This window comes from Sardina pilchardus, chromosome 4, assembly GCF_963854185.1.
Source record: "Sardina pilchardus chromosome 4, fSarPil1.1, whole genome shotgun sequence".
NCBI lineage: Eukaryota > Metazoa > Chordata > Actinopteri > Clupeiformes > Clupeidae > Sardina > Sardina pilchardus.
In genome coordinates, this window is record NC_084997.1 from 5,145,130 (window position 1) to 5,166,997 (window position 21,868).

At 43.2% G+C, this 21,868-nt stretch overlaps 2 protein-coding genes across 2 annotated transcripts in view; one reads left to right on the forward strand and one right to left on the reverse strand.

The window, feature by feature from the left end:
* Positions 1-1,478: 1,478 nt before the first annotated feature.
* On the reverse strand, positions 1,479-5,704 carry myl1 (myosin, light chain 1, alkali; skeletal, fast). The gene is made up of 6 exons (XM_062533792.1): positions 5,484-5,704; positions 4,140-4,167; positions 2,747-2,890; positions 2,350-2,523; positions 2,136-2,213; positions 1,479-2,032 (listed from the first exon to the last, which is right to left on the reverse strand). Exons 1-6 carry the CDS (start codon positions 5,625-5,627, stop codon positions 2,004-2,006), a joined length of 597 nt encoding a protein of 198 aa, XP_062389776.1. The 5' UTR covers positions 5,628-5,704; the 3' UTR covers positions 1,479-2,003.
* Positions 5,705-13,550: 7,846 nt separating this feature from the next.
* The window catches only part of cps1 (carbamoyl-phosphate synthase 1, mitochondrial), a 39,700-nt gene continuing 31,382 nt past the window's right edge, over positions 13,551-21,868 (forward strand). Inside the window, exons 1-20 of the mRNA XM_062533793.1 lie at positions 13,551-13,827; positions 14,604-14,713; positions 14,951-15,095; positions 15,307-15,396; positions 15,489-15,545; positions 15,660-15,752; positions 15,843-15,932; positions 16,199-16,327; positions 16,545-16,651; positions 16,797-16,938; positions 17,078-17,155; positions 17,476-17,574; positions 17,685-17,780; positions 17,966-18,155; positions 18,769-18,926; positions 19,017-19,145; positions 19,301-19,445; positions 19,661-19,871; positions 20,260-20,458; positions 21,166-21,342. Of these exons, the coding sequence (XP_062389777.1) occupies positions 13,708-13,827; positions 14,604-14,713; positions 14,951-15,095; positions 15,307-15,396; positions 15,489-15,545; positions 15,660-15,752; positions 15,843-15,932; positions 16,199-16,327; positions 16,545-16,651; positions 16,797-16,938; positions 17,078-17,155; positions 17,476-17,574; positions 17,685-17,780; positions 17,966-18,155; positions 18,769-18,926; positions 19,017-19,145; positions 19,301-19,445; positions 19,661-19,871; positions 20,260-20,458; positions 21,166-21,342 (2,565 nt within the window). The 5' untranslated portion in view covers positions 13,551-13,707. The remainder of the gene's footprint in view (positions 13,828-14,603; positions 14,714-14,950; positions 15,096-15,306; positions 15,397-15,488; positions 15,546-15,659; positions 15,753-15,842; positions 15,933-16,198; positions 16,328-16,544; positions 16,652-16,796; positions 16,939-17,077; positions 17,156-17,475; positions 17,575-17,684; positions 17,781-17,965; positions 18,156-18,768; positions 18,927-19,016; positions 19,146-19,300; positions 19,446-19,660; positions 19,872-20,259; positions 20,459-21,165; positions 21,343-21,868) is intronic.

Consider the following 21,868-nt stretch of genomic DNA (forward strand, 5'->3'; position numbering starts at 1 on the left):
TTAACTCATTGGTTCTCAATGCTGTGAAGAACTGTGTGATGTACTGACACAGTGTACTTGATATGACTTAGAAACACGACCGACTCCTAGCACCATGTCTTGTGAAGCTGTGGGCAAAATAGATCAATATAGAATGAAAATATGAGTACTTTAAAGTTTAGACCATTTTTTGCCAAGGTATGCTCATGCATTTTGTAAAATACCCTATGGAAACTCCCCATGTGACTTTTGGTTACTTTTGATTGAAAAGTATCACTGAAGTTTCATGCTTACATTTGGATTGTACTTCAGGGTTTCTGATATGGAATGCCTACACTAAATATGGAATCATTGCACAAAAATATGAATCTTTACCATTTCTATTTCAATTCAACTGGTGTGTATAAGATGGACTATACATCTTCAACTAATATTGGATAAAATAACATAATTATTCCATTGCTATGGATTCCTGTGAATATTTCAAAATCTAACATGCTGCATTTACTTATTGTTAGGGATATACACTGCAGCTAGAAGTTAGGGAAGCACCAAAGGTGATGGAGGACATTTTTGATTAAATGTAATTGAGACACAGTTAGATTAATCTGACAATGTATAGCACTACACATATTTTAAATGAAATGCATTGATTCCCAAGAGTACAAGCTTTCAAATGTGTAATAGATGTATAATATGACGATGCTACATAACAATCTGATGTAAAAATGATTTTAAATGTTGGGGGGTGGTGGGGGAGGGGTAAATGTCCCGCTGGTAGGACACTGCAGACCGAGTTTAAGAAGAGAAATGGCTATTCTCAGTATTGTTTGTTTTTTATATGTATAGGGTTGACCCATAGGTTATCATATTTCATATATGAATACTGTATACTATGATCACAGCTTTGAAGTTACTATCCAGTTGAATGTCTACTTTGAAGTCTTCCTCTTAGTTTATAGTTTATGTGTTGCTCAGCATCAGCATCTAATGGCATACTGTTCAATACACACCTTAACCTTAATAATATCAATTAATACACACAATGTGCACAGCAACAAACAATTGCTTACAACTTCAGTTCATTTCCTAAAGTATTTAATGTGGTGGTTATTTCTGCTATTCTCCTCATTAGAGTACATTAATGACAAATACATCATCTAACAACCAGAGCTGTGAGTCCTACCATGTACTGGTTCATTTAACATGGGTGAGTTCAGACATTAGCTGATATACATGGCTGAGGAGTTGTGCTGATTAGAATAAGCTTTCTAATGAATGGTTGAAACAAATAATTGGCAGTCTGTTAACTTTGTGAAGCCAGACTTGTATAGGTTTCACAACTCCCTCACCTCATTAGTATCTCAGTGAGATGAGAATGAGCTGAGCTAGTAAGCGGACAGGCCTAGGCTAGGACTTTTACACCTCTATGAGCAACCTCCCTCACTATGACATACTCCACGCAGAACTGGAGAACAAACAGGGACTCGGGACAAGGATACTTTGTGAAAAGTTTATTATGTGAAATGACAGAGGTGAAAAATAAATTAAGACTTTGGGGGAAAGGGAGACATGTTCCAATGAGTCATCCACAGTTGCGGGACAGTGGGGGTCATCAATAGCACCTCCGTTCTGTAGCACCAATCCAGACCGTGGGGGTAGGGGGGAGTGTCGGAGCTCGTCTTCAGGGCATCCGTTGCCCTCTCACACCCCTCACAAATGGCCCAATGCCAAGAGACATGCCCTGACCGAGAGGGAGGAGCTTTCACAACATAAAACGTCGGCTGAAAGAGAGAGTGTGGCGTCCAAGAACGGATAAAATAAAGAAAAAAAATAGTTGGAGGGAAAAAACGATATGGAAAAATAAAACAATGTGACAACACGAACAGGGTTTAGGAATGACATCCCATAGTCCTTTTCATTATCCATTTCTCAGGTGGAGTTGGAAACAGTGGGCGGATGTCCTGACACCATGGGGTCTGCAGAAACTCTTCAGCTTCCTCACCATGTGAATTTGAGGGATCTTACACAGACATGATGTGCTTGACGAAAGCTGTGGGGCAAGAGGAGAGTGTTGTTATTGCCACCATCCTGATCATTACCAACATGAAGCCATAGCGCATAAAGTTATGACGGGTGACACATGCAATACGAACCCTCATAGTTGACACAGCCGTTCTCATCCTCCTGTCCTGTCATGAGAGCATCAATCTCAGTCTCATTCATCTTCTCACCTGAAGGAGGAAATGATCATCTTGGCTTAGCCACCTAGCATGTCACCGTACACCCTCCTACACCATCCTCCTACTCAATGAATGAAACATTTCAAACGTTTAAACGTTTTTCTCAGGCAATCAGGCCTTCTCTTACCCAGCGTTGACAGGACGATACGCAGCTCAGCGCCCATCACTGTGCCGTTACCCTCCTTGTCAAAGACGCGGAGACCCTCAACGTAGTCCTCAAACTGCGCCTTGTTGGGGTTGTTGACCACAGTCTGCAGCATGGGCAGGAACTGCTCGAACTCAATTCTCTTGCCAGTCATGTCTGCAAGGACACACCCAAGAATATGGATATGGAAAGTGCTATTTGAACATATACATAAACACAAACATCAATGAAAATAATCAAAATGAACAATTGTAGGCTTACATAAATTAAACTACATAACTTTAGGCCTAGCACTTACAGTATGTAATCATGTTTATGTTTTGGTATGATGTATGGACACAGTGAGGGATGGGGCAGAGTGAGGGTGTAGTTGTTTTACCTTCTGTGGAGGGGTTGCCCAGGATGTGCTTGACCTCTTTGTTGGTGGGGTTCTGTCCCAGAGCACGCATGATGTCGGCGATCTGGTTGTAAGCGACCTTGTTATCACCCAGTCTGTCAAAGAGTCCGAAAGCCTCCCTGTAGTCTGCAATCAGGACAAAGATGACTCATGAACTTTAATGCTTGTTGATGACTACTGTCAGTGAAAAACTGATGAAAGATTTTACATCTAAAACAAGATGGAACAATTAGAAGGAGAACTAAATGGACAGTTGTGATGGAATTTAGATGGAATATTCATGTCTCTATTCTCAACAAAAAAAATGTTCTCAGAGGCTTTCTTCTCATTGGTGGTGCTGAGTCTTACATAAATGAGTGGGGAGTAGACTCCAGCAGAGGTGAGAGACGAGACGAGTGACTGATGGGCCAGCACAGGCAGCATGTGACCTGGCGCTCAGGTGACCCGTGGATGATGAGCTCAAGGCCACACATCTCACTCATCCTGCTGCCGCAATTACAACAAACAGCTGGGCACATGCCGGAGCAAGGGTGAGCAACGTGTGATAACAAGGGCCAGCTATTTCTATGGGCCTTTTACCACAGTCTCAATGGAAAGTGATCTGCTGAAAGCTTAGTAGCTTTATGTGATTTCCGCACGGGGCCAGCTGCTCCTTGCAGCTCACTGCTGGGCGGCATTTAAAGCCCCGGCGGGCAATCGATACTCTCCCAAGAATACTAGCCCTGCCATATATAGACACTGCTGGGCCATGACTGACCTACGTAAACTCCAAGAATGCTGACTACGGTGTAACTCACACCCTCCACTCTGCACGCTGACCGCCTGGCCTCCCATTGGCCCGAGGGGCTATTCTTTCATGTCACTCACTGCCCTGGACAATGGGGGCAGGACCACCACTAGGATGTATCAAATTGTTTGACCTTTACTACACAATAAAAGTTAATCCCACAACACTTCTGGCATTTGACACTAAGGGGTAGAGACACTCTGCATCATTTTGGTTCTAATTATCACAATGCTCTCTTGACAGGTCCTGACCACAAAATACATGACAAGATATTTCCCCTCTCTTGTCTATGTGGTCTCTGATCAGATTGCCATATGTTTATATTCTCAAAATATAACAGTCCATTATTGTGTCAGTCTGTTGGTTACTTAGTCAGTCAGTTCCGCTAATACAGTCACCATACATTCCTTCATTCAATCATTCATTCAAATTATCCTTTCATTGACTCTTTCATTCATGTTTTTTTTTCATTTGGGCTTCATCAATTAGTCATTCATCGGTATGTCTTAGTTTTGTTGAATCTGCAATTATTTAGAAGTGTATGTTATGCCAAACAACAGGTGGGTCTAGAAAAAAATGACTACTCACCCTCAATCTGGTCTGGGGTGAATTCCACCTACAGTAGAAAAAGCAGCAAAAGCAGCATTTAAAACATGTCCCCATATCTCACAACAACCGCTGCATCGCAAGGAGTGGATAGATTAGTATCAGGGAACCTTCAACATTTTGTCCATGGAAAACAATGTGATGGGGTTTAGATCCAATTAGAGCAATTGGTATGGTTAATCAAGTGACTGAACATTTAAGTCCAGAAACTGGACTTAGGCAATCAACTGCTGATTATATAAAATCAATATGAAGATGTTTCAAATGCTAGTAGATAGATAGACAGATAGATAGATAGATAGATAGATAGATAGATAGATAGATAGATACTTTATTGATCCCAAGGGGAAATTCAAGATTATACATGAGTATTATAGTAGTATTATATATGAGTATTATTGTAGTATTATATTATGAAGTATTATATCTGAATACATTCTAAAATGAGTCTTAAAAGCTATCCACTAGTATGGACAGATGCAGTAGTAAATCCTAGCTAAAGTCTCCTATGCACTGTAGCTTGAATGATAGTCTCTTGTTGTGAGTCACTTTGGATAACAGCATCAGCTAAATGAATGTAATGCAAATGTAAATGCACAGTTCTGTTTAGAGCAATCAACGCGTGCGTTTAACCGATCAACATTTGAAAACATGATATCAAACATCAAACAGAGACATTAAATATTTCGTCATTTTTAAGTGAGGAGGTAAGTTACTTCTTCGAAATTCCTTTTGCTGGACCTAATTTAGAACCCCAGCTGCTTAAAGGACGGTAATATGAGCTCCATGTTTAGACGTGATAACCATCTCCACATTTGGTTACGCACGGCTCGCCCCTACCTGTCATTTACAGTATCAGCCCAAACAACTCTGATGTGATGAGTCGGATGATTCAGTAGCCTACAGTGGGAAATTAAATCCAGAGAGCGGAGACGCAGACGACCTCCGGAACTCTCCGTGGTACTGATCCACTCCCGGATCAAGATGTTGGTCGTTTACTTATACTTATAACATAGCCTACCGTGAAAAGGCTTTTTTTAAAAAAGTCTGTTACTCCATCAAATCCACCTCGCACAGAGGGCCAGGGCAAGACCTCTACATCTCTAGGCTACTGTACTACTTCCCATGGTAGTTCGGTGTAGGCTATATTCCCAGTCCCTCATATTAACATTTTTTTTATGAGATATATTGTATAACATGTTCCAAATATCCCCAATAGGTCTACTGCTTGTTTCAAAACAACGTTTTAGCAGAGCTTTTAAAAACATTAGAACATTAGAAGAAACGATGCCGGAAGTGCGGAGCAAAGCAATTCTGTGTCTTTACCTTGACAGCAGACAGGTCAACGGCAGCGACTGGAGGTTTGGGAGGGGGCTCTGGCAGGGGCTCCTCTTTCTTTGCTGGCTCGGCCTTCTTTGCGGGCTCTGCCTTCTTGGCTGGTGCGGCCTTGGCGTCCTTCTTAGGTGCCATTTTTAAAGTGATTTGTCTGCTTCACCACAGATTCCAGGTGATAACACAAGGGACGGACCACTGCTTGGAGGACTCAGAGCAGTTGCGGGAAGAATGGAAGTTTATATATGTGTATACTTTACACCACTGTGGATGCCAGTGCTGCTCAAGGGACCGGATTGGACGAGGTTTCCGGAGGGGTGGTCGCCCCTTCTTTACAAGGAATTAGGGGCGACCCGACATAATGCATATGGAGCGCGTCATTGCTTGTTTATTTAGAACAGGAGGAAGAAAAAAAGAGAAACACAGGAAATAGCCTAGTGCATAGGGTTGTCCGGGGTCATCAGGTGGGACTTATCCTCATGTTTGAGAGCAATATGTTCCTAGAAATTTTAGGTGAGTGTGTAATGTCATGTGCGTGTACAGTGTTTTCGCAGTGAAAGATCTTCCTGTCGAATGTTTTTAGTTAGCGACATTACCAGTGTGTGTGTGTGTGTGTGTGTGTGTGTGCGTGTGTGCGTGTGTGCGTGTGTGCGTGTGTACAATTCGCCACCAATAATCGTTTGCGTTAGACAGTTCTACAGAGGAATGTCCCGGAATTTATATCTCAAATGCTCCGGACTTCACTTAGCCTACTCACATCATCGTTCCCTCACGCAACAGAAACATTGACAGTTTCCCTTCAATAGCTTTCGTGCCTTCATCTCTATTATAATTTAGATTACGTGGCCTATACAAAACAAGTGTTAGTAATCGAAAAGGAAAAATAGGCTACAATTATTCACAAATGAAGGTAGCCTAAGTCAGCATCCTTCAAATGAAAATACAACAAAATCGTTTGTGGTGCAGGGTAATGCTTGCTCTTGACACGATGAATGAACTGGTCCAGTCCAATCAGTTGTCATAGATAGGCCTACTCTTTAGGACACTGGATTCAGCTTCCTTTGGGAAATCTCTAAAGAAACCAGGCATCCATCCAGGTCATGCCATGCGATTAGCACCCAAAAGGTAGACTAGATGCTACAAATCATTTCTTCACCTGCCAACGCCTGCCCCGTGGGGTGGGCCGGAGGAGGCGTTCTCCGGTGGGGGGAAACGAGCGCAATTAGATTTGCACCGCTTTGAGAAAGATGTATGTTTAGCTACTGCCATAGATGGCATGGTCAATTGTAATGATTTGTTTCCTCTTTAGAAGACTGGTCTTAACCATTACTTTTACAGGATCACTAAAATGCCAATGTAGAGGAGAGTAGCCTACAATAGTCTGTAGGCCCTACTGTGATTTCCACAGGCTTTTAAACAATAGCATACTCAGTCAAAGAAAACCAGCTGGGGGAACTTTCAGTGGAGAAAAAGTCAAACCTCTTGCCATCTTCTACTTCTACTATCTTCTACTTGGCAACACCAAGTTGGGCATTGTGTTCCCTGCACATATGAACTGTGGTACGGCACGCGATTGAAGTGGATTGGTTGTGATGTGTGTGGCCACAGTTTCTTCTGGACTGAGTGCTATTGCCTTAGGAATGAAGACAGTTGAGGAGGATGATTCTCTCTGGGTTCTCAGCTGCCAATGCCTGTTACCACACAGGGTGATTGTAGCAGGTTTTGGCTCCTTCCTGCTTTCTAAATATGTCTTAGTGCCCCACCCCACTGACGCGGGTAAGGGATAAAGAAGGGGCTGGCCTCTCTCTCTCTCTCTCTCTCTCTATCTCTCTCTCTATCTCTCTCTCTCTCAGTTTCCCCCAACTCTTCTTTCTCTAACCCCTTCCAACCGAGGCTCAGCCAGAGAAAACCACATTCGTGTCAGCTGTCATCAAAGCTCACCCTTGCCTTCCAGAAGCACCTTCTCAAGACCCCTGCCCCTGCACCTGTCCCACTGGTCCTAATCACGCATGAGACTTTTATGATTTTACCAAAATGACTCGGCCAAAGAGCCTGGTGCTGGGGTGGGGGATGGGTCAGGGTATGGGGCAGAGGGAGGAGAGACCATAGTTATAATCAGTCTTTAATGTCCTAAGATGGCTTCCTTACTCTGTGAGGTCACAGACAAAAAAAGAGCTGCTTACTGACTCCCCCCCCCCCCCAAAAAAAAAAAAAAACAACTACCATGGAAACTCCCAACAAACATACTGTAGAAAACGTTATCTATGTTGTTCACTCTTATTGAAGTGCTGCAGTAAATCAGCACGGAACAGCACATATATTTAAACATATTATATTTACCTCAAGACTCATGTTACCAATAACACACTAGTTATGCTCCCTTTAAATTGCTGTGTTTTGACAGATTGGTAGCAATGTCAAAGCTATGGCTTTGCCATATGGTCAGGGTTGGCATGATAATGATGATGACGATGATACCTGCATTTACCACATGGAAACACATACTCTTAATATAAATGTTCCAGAATCATAAACAGGTTTTCATAAATTATTGTATAGTGTCCCCACTCTTCTTAGTAAATATGCTCAGCTCTAGGGGTCAGATGTCAATACCCGCGTGATTGAACCCATACACTAAAGTACAGCCAGGCCTAATGCCAAGTGACACATAACTGGATTAAATTAAACTCTTTCAGATGGGCCAACGCTAGGCAACAGAGGAAGGACTACCCCGGGAAAGGTTAAAAGGTCATATGGTGAAACAGCACCTCATGTGGCAATTGTGAGGAACTGCATTTTGATTTGCATCATCTGCTCAAGATTTTGTCATGCTGTCATACTCATACTTGTCATGCTGTGCATATTGCTTAAATTTTGATGTGAATGAATATACACTTCCTGTAAATTGTTCACTGAGAGGAAATGCTATATGGAGATTCAGGAAGCAAGTGGGAAGGGTTGATATGTCTGTATGCAGGCAGTAAACATAGCAACTTAGCACCATACAGATTAAAAGGCTTTAACTTCCTGGCAGCCTTATGAATTTCTGGCAATGATAAATCGATCTTATGAATGGACTGAGGATGTTCAGTCGCTGGACCTTGACTGGTTGACCATATTCACTGTTTAATTTCCTAAAAGTATTTTGAATTTAACAAAAACATAGACAGAGACAGAGAGGTTTTAAAGGAAACTCTGTACTCTGTATACAGATGTTGTTTACGTACAATGTCTTGAGTCGATGAGAAGTCAGTCAAGTGCACGATTCTTTTACTACCCAATCTCTGAATGAAGTCTATGAGACGCCGCAATGAAGACCCTCAGCATTAGCGCGCCCGTTAAACTGTCCTCAATATCATATGTCAAGAAAAGGAGCTATAGCTGAAGTGTAGTACAGTGACATCACACAGTAAAAGCTGCCTGGTACCACGGGGATCCCAGGGAAAGCCTGCATCAAATGCTGTTCTCACTGCAGCGTAACCATATTAGTATAAATGTCTTTTGTAAAAGATAACGGCCTTACGCAGATGCAGCAACATGATCCCAATGAGAAAACCAGTCACCTGAACAGAATGTGCACTGATCAACTCGTCTGCAGCCAACATGTGGGTATCTGATGAGGGATTTGACTGCAGTGCGCCTCAGTTGTTTGTTCCCAAGCCTCAAATAGGACAGGCATTGTCGGGGTAGTGTGTCTCTCATTCTCTCCAGCATCATCACATCATCACCCTGAGTCTTAGCCGGCCCTTCAAGAGGAAGGGTTTAACCCCCACAGAGCCCCCTTTGGGATGTACGAGGACACACTGTGGCCCAAAATTAACTCGCACTTTACCGAAGAGACAATAATGCACTATGCATGCTTTGTACGGTCAATAACTTTAAACACAATATAACATAACATTATACTGAATGAGTTATTATATGATTGCAGTTGAACATAGTTCAGCTCAATTAATAATAAAGATGTCTTTTTGCATGAGAAATTTTGTTTTAAATTGAGGCAATTGATTTGTATCCAAATGAAGGGATCACAAAACATGAATATTAAAAATGATATAGTTACGAGTGATGGTTACAATTTTATTTATATTTACACCAGCAGAATGGCAAAGGTGAAAGTCATATGGTGACTTCCATTGATCCATCCCATCCATTGAGCCGTGACCTGCCCAATACTATTTTTTGCACCTGGTTGCACCAACAGCCTGTGCAGATTTGTGCCTGGTTTGCAGGTCACTGATGCTTTTCAGTATATATGACAGTTGGACTTTCCTTGGGTTCTGGTCTGGCTTCCTAAACCAAGCAGGCCTAGCACCCACCCCCTCTAAGCCCCAAAAGGAATGAGCTTGTAACTGAGCCCAGGGACAGATGGACACTATTTATAGGCCTTTCTGGAGAGGTGTGAAGTTTCTTGGGATCTCTTTGAGTGGGGCCACAGCTCCTTAAGGGGACCGATTCAAGGCAGTTGGCCTACCGATTAAAGCACCCCCACAGTGCAAATGGGCATTATAAAGTGGAAGGCTAAACAAAGCCAAAACATGGCCTTGGCCAAGAGAAGGAACCCATGATACCTGATCCCCATCTTGGAATTTATGAGTCATATGGTCAGTCTATGTGCTGCAAGGCATTTGCCGTGTTGACCACTGCTGTAGGTCTGAGAGGGTGTCATCCTATGTTATTGAAAAATAGTATAACAAAAACATGTAGTATATAGATAGATATATATATGTTAAAGAAAACAAGAAGACATGCACACAAGTGTATATGATGTCATACTTGCTGTGATTTCATTTTCCTAATGCACGTAACTACTTAACATCATCTGCAAATTGGTTTGCGGTTTCTAGGAATAGTGTGAATATTTCAAATGTTCGAGGTCTATATCTGATGTCAACCAAGGTCATCACAGATATTCTTCAGTGGACTCCATCTTCAGCATTGTTTACTGTTAGATGGGGCTCTTCGGTTTAGAATTCAGTCTGACGCCAATGAAAACGTTATCCACCTATGTCATATGAGATGGGGTTGGCAGAAGATAATAGCAGAGGGCACTCTGGGATATTCTAGAATATTCCAGAGCTTTACCAGGCTTACTGCTCAGTCTGCCCCACCTGTCTGCAGACTCCTTGTCTCTTACTTTAGTGCCTGTGTGCTCAGTGCTGCCACCATGTGTTTCTCTCATCATGCTAAAGAGGTGTTGTTCTTGGTCATGTGGACAGGCGTTGCTGTATACTCTGTATGTTTCATTACATTGAATAACCTTAAAATGCTTTTACTGCTGCATGTAGTGAGAAGGTTAGTCTTATCTTTGGTTTGATATTTTATGCATTCATGGATTGGAGACTTGGTTCAGAGCAGTAATGTGATTTTGTGTGATCGAGTTACTCCAATACATGTATCATATGTTTAGCCAACTATTTTTTTTATATTATTATTATTTTACAAAAATGTATTGGCCAGTAGGTTAACTGAAAATGAAGTTAAAACTTCAGATCTCTATTGTTGAATTATTGAGAACACAAAAGGTTCTTTAATAAAGTTGTAGTCATCAGTATTGATGCTTGACAATCTCTGAGAAAGACAATATTATCCAAGAAACATTTGTGATCCTGACAGAAATAACCTTAATTATTTTTACACTTGTATGGTTAAACATGTCTAAAAGCTGCACATGTGATCCCAAACAATGTGAATGCCATCCAAATGACAAAGAAACACACCATATCTCGTTAAGCACTGGAGTCCCAGTGGAAGGATCCAGTGTGTTGCCGTAATAGAAAGATATGCGTTTCAAAGGCTTCACATGCTCTTTAGAGACTCAGCTATTTTCCATCTTCAAGCTCATATAGCTAGCAGCACTCTGTGTTGTTGCCAGCAAGACAAGCATCTCAGAAAAGTGGTTATAACAATAAGGATGCTGATCCAGATAAAAGTGAAGAAACCCTCCAAATCTGTAACATATGGTGTTCAGCTATTGATGTGTCACAAAATGCAGATACATTTGGTTTTGATGTACAAACAGTGACATACACACATTATTGTAGAGTGTGTGTGTGTGTGCGTGTCTGTGTGGGAGTTCAGAATGAGATCTGAAAATGTTATCTTAGATTTCAATTTCTGCAATGGGCCTTGAAGTATTCCATGGTCTAGTGAGACCTGTGGAGTGGGGATCATTTCCTTTTCCACACAAAATGTGGAATGTGCATGTAAAGGTTTCCTGGTAATATAGTCCGTTTGTTTCAAATTTATCTGAACAACATGTTCTGCAGTACACAACCACTAGAGTGCACTGTTACTCTTTTCATAAAAAGCTTTAGCACAGAAGCCTTGCTTGAATTACCCATTAGTGATTTTAACACCATGGCATGAAACACCATACCAGTAATGAAAAGACCATCAGCTCCATGGAAGTGTTCAGCTCCAGCCAGCCCAGAGAGCCTGGCACAGCTTCCAGTAATCTGACTGTTTTACCAGCTTTTGAAATATCATCACGCTTCGTCATACCCAGGGGAGCAGATCTGATTTGAGAAAAATATGCTAAGGTTCAGGGAATACTATGCAGAAGTAAGATTTAATACGAAAAAACATCTGATGTCCATATTGCTGCGGAAACAGCAAAGATAAAAAAAATACTACAGGGTCTTCAAGCTTACCCTAAACCACTGGTGCACCTCCAGTGCACTTCATGTTTTCATCATCCTACTTCAATCACTCAAAGCCCTTTGAGTTTAAACATTCTTTTTTAAGTTCAGACATGGCCAGCGGTTACTTAAGGACTCAGAGATGGGGGTGTGCAACGTCCTGGGGTGATACGTCTCACTTCCCGGCCTCAACAGCTCACCACCAGATCGCTTCACCTCAGAACCGCTACGAGTCAGACATATAGGGTCAAGTCTGTGTAAGTTGCCAGGGTCACTGCAGGGCATCATGTTGTATTGTTCGTCATTAAAGACCGCTCTCTTTGCTGACACATCCCAGGTCACATTACTCACGCCCAACCGGCCACTGGTCACAGACTGCTGAATCCAGCAGAGCGGCCCACTCTGGCCTGCCCAATCTCACCGTGCTCAGCAAACCCCTGCAGCTCCCCTAATCCCCGACCATGGCTGCCCACTATTGTGTGATGGTTGGGTTGTGTCGGAGACAAGTCTTTGGAGGGCATTGTTTAGGCCATGCAAGATGGAGTGTGAGGGATGGGGGAATGGGATACAGGATGTTTTGCACATAGTGTGTCGTTTCATGTGTGCATGCGCAACGTTAACATCGTTTAAGTACGTTTAGATCTCTGAACAGCAGATTTTTATTTCTCGACTTTTCTTGGAGATGAAAGACATCTCTGACATGATGTAGGCTAGAACTAGGCTATCAATTAAGTAGGCTACAGTATGTTCATTCCATCATGGATACTGTAACACAACATCAGTCAGTGCATTCTCCAAATAATACCACCTTTTTACAAACCAATTCACAATGTGTATTCATTTTAAAATTCTAGCAGCATGATGATCATAATTCTTAAATAAAATGTAGGTAACCTCAATTCTGTGTTTAGCATGAGGCTTAAATAAGTAAAAGGTCATCGTAGTTGGGTTACATGCCTCTTCTGATGTTACAGCCAACATGAACTCTTCACGTGGGAGTGCATGCCATCCGGACCATAGGCATGATACATGTCTCATCATATCATGCGCCAACGCATGCACACACACTGTAGTGTGACGTTTCTAAATAGGCTACTCGAGTGAATGTAAAATAACCATAGGCCTACTTAAAAATGTGAAAAGAATAATGGATATTATTAGGTCAGTGAGTTTGTAACATTAAGCTGTAGAATAAAAAATAAATAAAACAATGGAATTATCACTACACCATAGTTCAGCTTCACTGAAAAGTATAAACCAGTCGTCGATCAGTGCGCGCTGTAAGCGATGAGTTTGATGGCAGCGTGGCGGGCTTATGGAATTCCAGCAGTAGTGGGTTAGGTCAGAGTGCAACTCTGCACTTTGGCGTTCCACGCCTGGCAAAAGCTTACGGCAGCTGGCCGCCAGTTTCCCAGGCAAGACACGAGGAACGTTCACGCTGCACTTTCATTCATTTTTTTAAAACGGGACATAGTTGTTCTTCGATCTAGTCTATTCTGAAAGTGACTGAAAAGAAGGATAAAGTTATTTTGGGCGATTTTACCACAACATCATCTCCCGTTATTTGTAACTTTATAATGACAAAGATATTAACGGCTTGCAAAGTAGCCAGGGTAACATTACTGAAGCAAGGATGGCTAAGTGGCAGAAGCAGGAGTCTTGTAAACTGGAAGTCAACTCGTCTGTTCAGTGTAAAGGTAAAAGAAAATGCTAATTACATTCTAATTACCATGGATTATGGACATTTTATCTAGCCTCATTATCAGATAGTCTGTCAGTTATAATTTTACTCCCTCTTACTTTAGCCAGCTAACTAGACTCAAAACATAAAATTATTAGAGCCAAATTTGCTAACTTAAACTTTGTGAGCAGATGTAACCAGTGATTTAAATAGGCATACTTTAAGGAATGTTTAAGGAATTCAAGAAGTTTTCCAATCTTTGATATGCTCATGGTATGATTTATTTGTCCGAATATCAAATTCCCGCTTTCAAAAAAAGAATGTATGGTAGGCTAGGCCTACGTCCATAGTGGGTGAGTGTCTGTGAAGTGCTGCTACCCTCGACTACTTTGCATAATGTAAACATTGAGTAGCCATCTCAGCATTTGGCTGTTTGTAATTATTTTGTTTTCTTTCATAGCAAAATGGTGAAATCACACAGGTTTGTGTCTTGCAAACTTATATTATGGCTGAAAATAGCAATGCAAACCTTCCTATCACATGATATACTGTATCTATCGATCTGTCAAAAAGCAAATATGAGGTATCACAAGTCTTCATAATTATTCATGATGGCAAGGCATAAGTCAGGTGAATCTTCACAACATCAGTGTCAGTTTCACCACATGTTGAAAAGAGGGATGTGATTTACAGTACATTTGCCATGTTCCTGCCCTAATTATTTTGATTATTGAGAAGCAATAGAAAGGCCTAAATATTGTCTACTGTCCGAACCTGAACCCTTCTCCTTAGGCCCAGACTGCTCACCTTGTTCTGGAGGATGGCACTCGAATCAAGGGCTTGTCCTTTGGAAAAAAACGTTCCATGGCTGGCGAGCTAGTCTTCAACACAGGACTTGTAGGGTGAGGGATAAATTCATCATCATCAATTAAAGGCTTGAATATAACAGAAACTTATATTTTTTGCTGCTGAAACTATCATTCTATTATCTGTTACGGTTACAATGTGGTTTGTGGTGTGGCTCTATGGTTATTACATGCACCATGTTTTGAGATAATATATTGGGGAGGCATTTATGTTGCATGCTGGATTCACTGTATGACTCAAAGCAACTGTCTTCAACATATTTCTACACACAGGTACCCCGAAGCTCTGACTGATCCCAGCTACAGGGGCCAGATCTTAACTCTCACTTACCCAATTGTGGGAAACTACGGCGTTCCCAATACGCAGGAGCTGGATGAGCTGGGATTGAGAAAGCATTTGGAATCCGACCAAATTCATGTGGGTTTCGAGCACTTTCTGATGTTCACTGATGGAACTGCTGCGTAAATGTCACATCCAATATGTCTTGACTTTGTTAAATGTTTGCCTCCAAGTTTCATTTCTCTGAAAGATTTTGCAATATTAGCTTGCCAGTCATCTAGGCCGATGTTGCAGGAGACCTTCAGTGGTGACTCTAACCCCTCAGGATTGTGTATATTTTATTTCTCAGGTGTCTGGGCTGTTGGTGCAAGACTATAGTTATGAATACAGCCACTGGAATTCAGTCAAATCCTTGGCTCAATGGCTGGAAGAAGAAGGGGTATTTTTCAAAGTGTTCTTTCCTTCTGCATACTTCTACTTTGTAAATCCTGACTTCATATTAGATTTTAAATTTCATTTTCCAATTTTAAGGTGCCTGCGTTGTATGGTGTGGATACTAGGATGCTTACTAAAATAATTCGGGATAAGGTAGGCTACCAGACCCACATATATTATCTTAACTGGACTGTTTTCATATGAAGAGTAACATTTTCATGTGGCTATATGAAATATATGTGTAATTCATCTTTTTATTATATTTAGGGAACAATCTTGGGAAAGATTGAGTTTGATGGGGAGCCTGTTGAGTTTACAGACCCGAACCAGCATAATCTAATGGCAGAAGTCTCTACGAAAGTAAACACCAATTGTCATATATTTCTTTTACTTGTATGTCATCACTGTTTTGGATGTGTGTAAAATTATTTTTCACTTCTTTCTACTAAGGAAGCACGGATATTTGGGAAAGGAAACCCAATCAAAGTGGTAGCAGTTGATTGTGGGATCAAACACAACATAATCAGACTTCTTGTCAAGGTAATTATATAGAAGAGTTGAAGTGATTGATTTGCAGAAAGAGGGGGCATCACACGACTTGCAGTGTGAATGGTATATCTTTTCTTTTCTTGAAGTTGGTAGAATGAAATTGTGATGTTTTAAAATGGTCTTTCAGTTGTAGATTTGATCGAGTATTACTCTTCATCTATCCTGAGTTTGGCATACCTGTTCATCAAAAGCTGTCAGTGAAACCAGAGATCTCTCCCAGCCTCCATATGATAGGTGACTTGTCTACCTCTGTGCAGCGGGGAGCTGAAGTCCATCTGGTACCATGGGACCAAGACCTGATGAGCCTGGACTATGATGGGCTGTTTATTTCCAATGGCCCGGGGGACCCTTCACTTGCTGGACCCCTGATTGAGAATCTTCGCAAGGTACCGTCTGTGTACATGGAAGTGGAGGGAAAACTATGTTCTTCGTCTTTTGCTTCACCATTTTGACCGACTTCTGGTTCCCACTTTAGGCTAAAGTGCATCACTTACCACTGACATTCAACCTATTATGATTTACTTTAGGAGTAAAGTAAATCACAGTATGAGAGAATATGGGAAATTAGATCATTTGATAGAATTGTTGTTTGTCCTTGTTTAGGTGCTTAATAGTGATCGGCCCCAGCCTGTGTTTGGCATCTGCATGGGGAACCAGATTACGGCCCTTGCGGCTGGAGCTCATTCCTACAAGCTGCCTATGGGCAACAGGTACAGCACTGGCATGTGACTCGTTAAATGAACAGAGTTGTAATCTGTTCCTACCTGTAACAGCGCATGTATCACTACTCCTCTACAATATCCACTTTCTGCTTGTTTTTTGTATTTTTTATCTTTCTCTGTATTCTCTTGAAAGGGGACAGAACCAGCCAGTACTGAATGTGATGACGAACCAAGCCTTTATCACTGCACAGAACCATGGCTACGGAATTGACAGCCAGTCACTGCCACAAGGCTGGAGCCCTCTATTCATCAATGCCAATGACGGGACCAATGAGGTAGCTGTCCTTGTTCTTACCCTTTAGCTGCAGTTTCATCGGGTCTCACGGAGTTTAATATTGGGTTTCACACGCTGTGTCTGTCCGTGTTCACTCCCTCACTGCTGTTTCTCCTCCTCCCCCTCTCTCTATCCTCCAGGGTATCATGCATGACTCCAAGCCAATCTTCACAGCACAGTTCCACCCAGAAGCAAAGGGAGGCCCTACTGACACAGAGGTATTATTCCAGATTACCCAAATTGAATTGTGTTATTCACAAAGCAAACGTATTCTTATAGCTAATAACTTAATCTTATAAGTGATACATTTATTTTCTGCAATTTTTAAACTGTCAATGTATACCGTTTATAGTCCAATAATGCAGTAGAACAATGCAGCTATTCTGCTAGCAGAGTGTCCAGGTGAAGTGTTATTGCAGATTTCTGTTATGCTACATTGAGATGCAGACATATTGTGTTAGTGTTAGCCTAACAACATGCCAAGAACACTTGTGAATTCATACTTACTGTATATGTTATCATGCTCTTCATGCTCTAGTTCCTGTTCGATGCCTTCATCTCGCTCATTAAGAAGGGGAAGGGGGCCAGCATAGTGTCTGTGATGCCTCCCAAACCAGACATTCCTCCGAGAGCTAAGGTGAGATGAGCATGTGAAGATCCCTGAGAGGGGAGCTGCACATGGCTGTGTGTGTGTGTGTGTGTGTGAGTGTCTCTGAGCATGTGTGTGTGTGTGTCTCCTCCTCCCAGGTGTCTAAGGTGCTGGTGCTGGGCTCTGGGGGCCTCTCCATCGGCCAGGCAGGAGAGTTTGACTACTCCGGATCCCAGGCTGTCAAGGCCCTAAAGGTACCGGTCTAAGCATTGTGGCAGTACTCTAGCGTTATTTCATGAAAAAGTGTGTCTTAGAGGGCAATCCATTGTCAGTTGCTGTTTTAATTTTATTTATATTTCTAGACAACTGTATGTATCATATAGCATATTATGTATATTATCGGTGTACAGGTCACTGATTTGAATGTTTTCTGTTGCAGGAAGAGAACCTCAAGACGGTGCTGATGAACCCCAACATTGCCTCTGTGCAGACCAACGAGGTTGGCACCAAGCAGGCTGACTCTGTCTACTTCCTGCCCGTCACCCCACAGTTTGTCACCGAAGTCATCAAGACGGAGCGGCCAGACGGCATCCTGCTCTCCATGGGGGGCCAGACAGCCCTGAACTGCGGTGAGTCACCCCGGGGCACAGCGCGCTGCTCGGGGGACAAGAGCACAGAGCACATTAGCCTGATGTATTCAGACATCATTTCATTATAGTGCTGTCACTGTATGAAATTATCCATTTTTATGGCAGACATGAAGTGAAAAAGTCAACTAGACGCATATCTACTGATAGCCTCACAGAGGTTATCACTCTTGTGTTATGATTTTGTTCACTGGTTGGACTTTAGATGTATTGTTTTTGCACTCTTTTGTGTGACACTTTTATCTGTAGTGATTAAAGATGCTGTCCTTGACAGTAATCCTGTACACTTTGCATTGAGTTCAGCTACATTTTCCTTGAGTTCCTCCAGAGGTCTATCTACTGTGGGCATGTAGTGAACTCAGCTGTTTTTGAGCAGTGCTTGTAAATGGACAGAGTCATACACATTGTGTCAGGAGCTCAAATCAGTGTAGAGTCATTCCTTTGAATGTGGAGCGCAAACATCAAAAAACCTTCCCCTAAATCAAATGCACTTTTAAGCCAAAGGAGCTTTTTCCTTTTAAGGGGAAAATGCTGTAGAGCGGTTATGCTAGTAGAGGTGATGTGGTATATGCTGTGTTTTCTGCTGGCTGCACAGGTGTGGAGCTGTACAACAGCGGAGTTCTGCAGAAGTATGGCGTGAAGGTGTTAGGGACACCTGTGGACTCCATCGTGGCGACTGAGGACCGGCAGCTCTTCTCAGACAAGCTGATGGAGATCAACGAGAAGATAGCACCCAGCATCGCCGTGGAGACGGTCAGGCACCTCCCCATGTCTGTGGTGCTGTCATTACAAGCTTCCTCACAGTGTTAGGAGTGTGTTGTAATGGCAGACTGTGTCCTGTAGGTGGCAGATGCCCTGAAGGCTGCGGATACGATCGGCTACCCTGTCATGCTCCGCTCTGCCTACGCACTTGGGGGTCTGGGCTCCGGCCTTTGTGCCGACAAGGACAAGTTGGAGCAGACGGCACGGAAGGTGAATAGAGAATCAGTTCCCAGCTCAGAAAGAACAAACTCTTCGCAGCGGCGCCTCTAAGGCAGCAAGGCCGCTCTCTCTGATGGAGCGTGTTTGCGTGTGGATGCTGAGAGTGAACACTGTTAATTTGAGGTGTGTGCTGTGTGGCCCTGCAGGCTCTGGCGATGAGCAAGCAGATCCTGGTGGAGAAGTCCCTGCTGGGCTGGAAGGAGGTGGAGTACGAGGTGGTCAGGGACATCGCCAACAACTGCGTCACCGTCTGCAACATGGAGAACTTTGACCCGCTTGGCATCCATACAGGTACCAGGCTCAGTTATTTATCAGTTAATTACACCATTACACCACCAAGTGGCGCCACCTCACACTTCTGCTCACAGTATGTCCAATGCACACATCCTGTGGAAGTCATTATTCAGTATTTGTGTTCAGCTGGAGTGCAGTCCTTTTTTATATCAAAACTGAATGCCCATTGGGATGAAAGGAATGCTAAGAAAGAGCCCCACATGTCCTTGCAGGTGACTCCATCGTGGTGGCACCCAGCCAGACCCTGTCCAACGAGGAGTACCACATGCTGAGAGAGACGGCCCTCAAGGTGGTGCGGCACCTGGGCATCGTGGGCGAGTGCAACATCCAGTACGCCCTCCACCCCTCCTCTCTGGAGTACTGCATCATCGAGGTCAACGCCCGGCTCTCCAGGAGCTCCGCGCTGGCCTCCAAGGCCACGGGGTAAGACCGACGCAAGAAGACGCCATTTTCCTCAGTCCTGATTTTTGGCTCATGTCCTGCGAAAGAACAGTTATCTATTAGAATGTCCTCCTCTCCTCCAATTTATCTTTCTGTTCTCCTTTGAAGTGAGGTAGGCTTTTATGAGGAGATGCTTTGGATGATGTATTGTCTAACCATATGCAGTGATGCACTGTTGCAGGTAGTTTAGCTCTGCATCTTTCCCTTGAGGAATTCCTGATTTATTTGCTAGGATATTAGAAGCTAAGCAGACAACATGCTTTATCATTGAATTTCTTCATTCAGCAGTCCGCCTCTCAGTGACAATGACTGACTGTGGATGAGCACGGATGGTAATGTCCGCTGTAATGTCCTCCACCCCTGTGCTCAGCTACCCTCTGGCTTTTGTGGCCGCCAAACTGGCCCTGGGCATCCCTCTGCCGGAGATCAAGAACGCCGTGTCGGAGAAGACCACGGCCTGCTTCGAGCCCAGCCTGGACTACATCGTCACCAAGATCCCCCGCTGGGACCTGGACCGCTTCCAGGGCATGTCCCGCGAGATCGGCAGCGCCATGAAGAGTGTGGGCGAGGTGGGCCACAGATGTCGCTCCTCTAATGTTACACACACACACTCACACACACACACACACACACACACATAGCGTGATTGCTGATTATCAGATGCTCAAATAGACTCAGTGAAACAGCAAATAAGTGAATTATTTCAATGAACTGGAATGGGTCCTTTTCTCCACATTCACTTTAAAGACATTAGATAGGTTTGCTCTACTGTAGTTGCTGCATTCAGAATTCAAAAGGTGTTTTTTATCCTGTATTCATTTGCAGTGTATACACTCGTGTTCCTAAGAGACAGAAATCAGAAGGATATGCACCTTTTGTGATGCATTATGTTTTCTTCAGGCCTTCAGAAAGACATCACACTGTTTATGTAGCATCATAGATCATTTTTGACAACAAAGTCTGCATACTGCACCTTTAAGGCATTCTTACACACACTGAACATCAGAAACTTCTCTCAGAAGGACATGCATCCTTCGCCACAATGAATGCATTCACATCAATCCCCTCAAGGGCACACCTTTCATCTGCAGTCTCACGTGTGTGTGTGTGTGTGTGTGTGTGTGTGTTTGTGTGTGCATGCGTGCGTGTGTGTGTGTGTGTGTGTGTGTGTGTGTGTTTGTGAGAGATTGTGTGAGTGTAAATGTATGCAGCTGTTTTGTCATTCAGCCTGACCTCCTCCTGTGCCCATGTCCCCCTCCCCCCCCCCGGTCCCCAGGTGATGGCAGTGGGCCGCACCTTTGAGGAGAGCATGCAGAAGGCCCTGCGCATGTGCCACCCCTCCGTGGACGGCTTTGTGCCCCACCTGCCACTCAAGAGGGCCTGGGCCGACAAGCAGGACCTGCAGCAGGAGCTGGCTGTGCCCTCCAGCACCCGCATCTTCTCCCTGGCCAAGGTACCGCTCAGGGGCGATGGGCGACAGGTCAAACAGAGCCCACAGTGGGTGGTGGATGGGCATTGTTCTTTTCTTCTCCAAGGACAGTTGTCAAAAAGTTGTTTTGCCATCTCTGCTTCATCCTTCACAGAAATGCTCACTGTCATTGTTTATTCAGTCTGTGTTGTGATTAGTTGCAAGTGTTCCTCATCTTCTTGTGACCTATGATTGTGCATTTCTCACTCATTTCATTCTTTGTCCTTTTTTCAATCTTCTTCACTGCGAGCGCCCGCCAAAAAAACTCATCATGCCTCCTTTTTAGAACAGAATGTATCATGAGTGTTGAACACGATTATTGATGCTGGCAGATTTATTAAGAAATAATAGCCCAAATCACATCAAGCCGTGGAACATCAATAACTCTCAAGGTTGGCCTTGCTGTGGCGCTACTGTAATTTCATGTTGCTCCCTGGGTGCGTAATTTCATTCCGAGCTGGTTATGTCTCCTATCAAGCGGATGGCTGTCGAGTGCCACTTGCTGATTGGT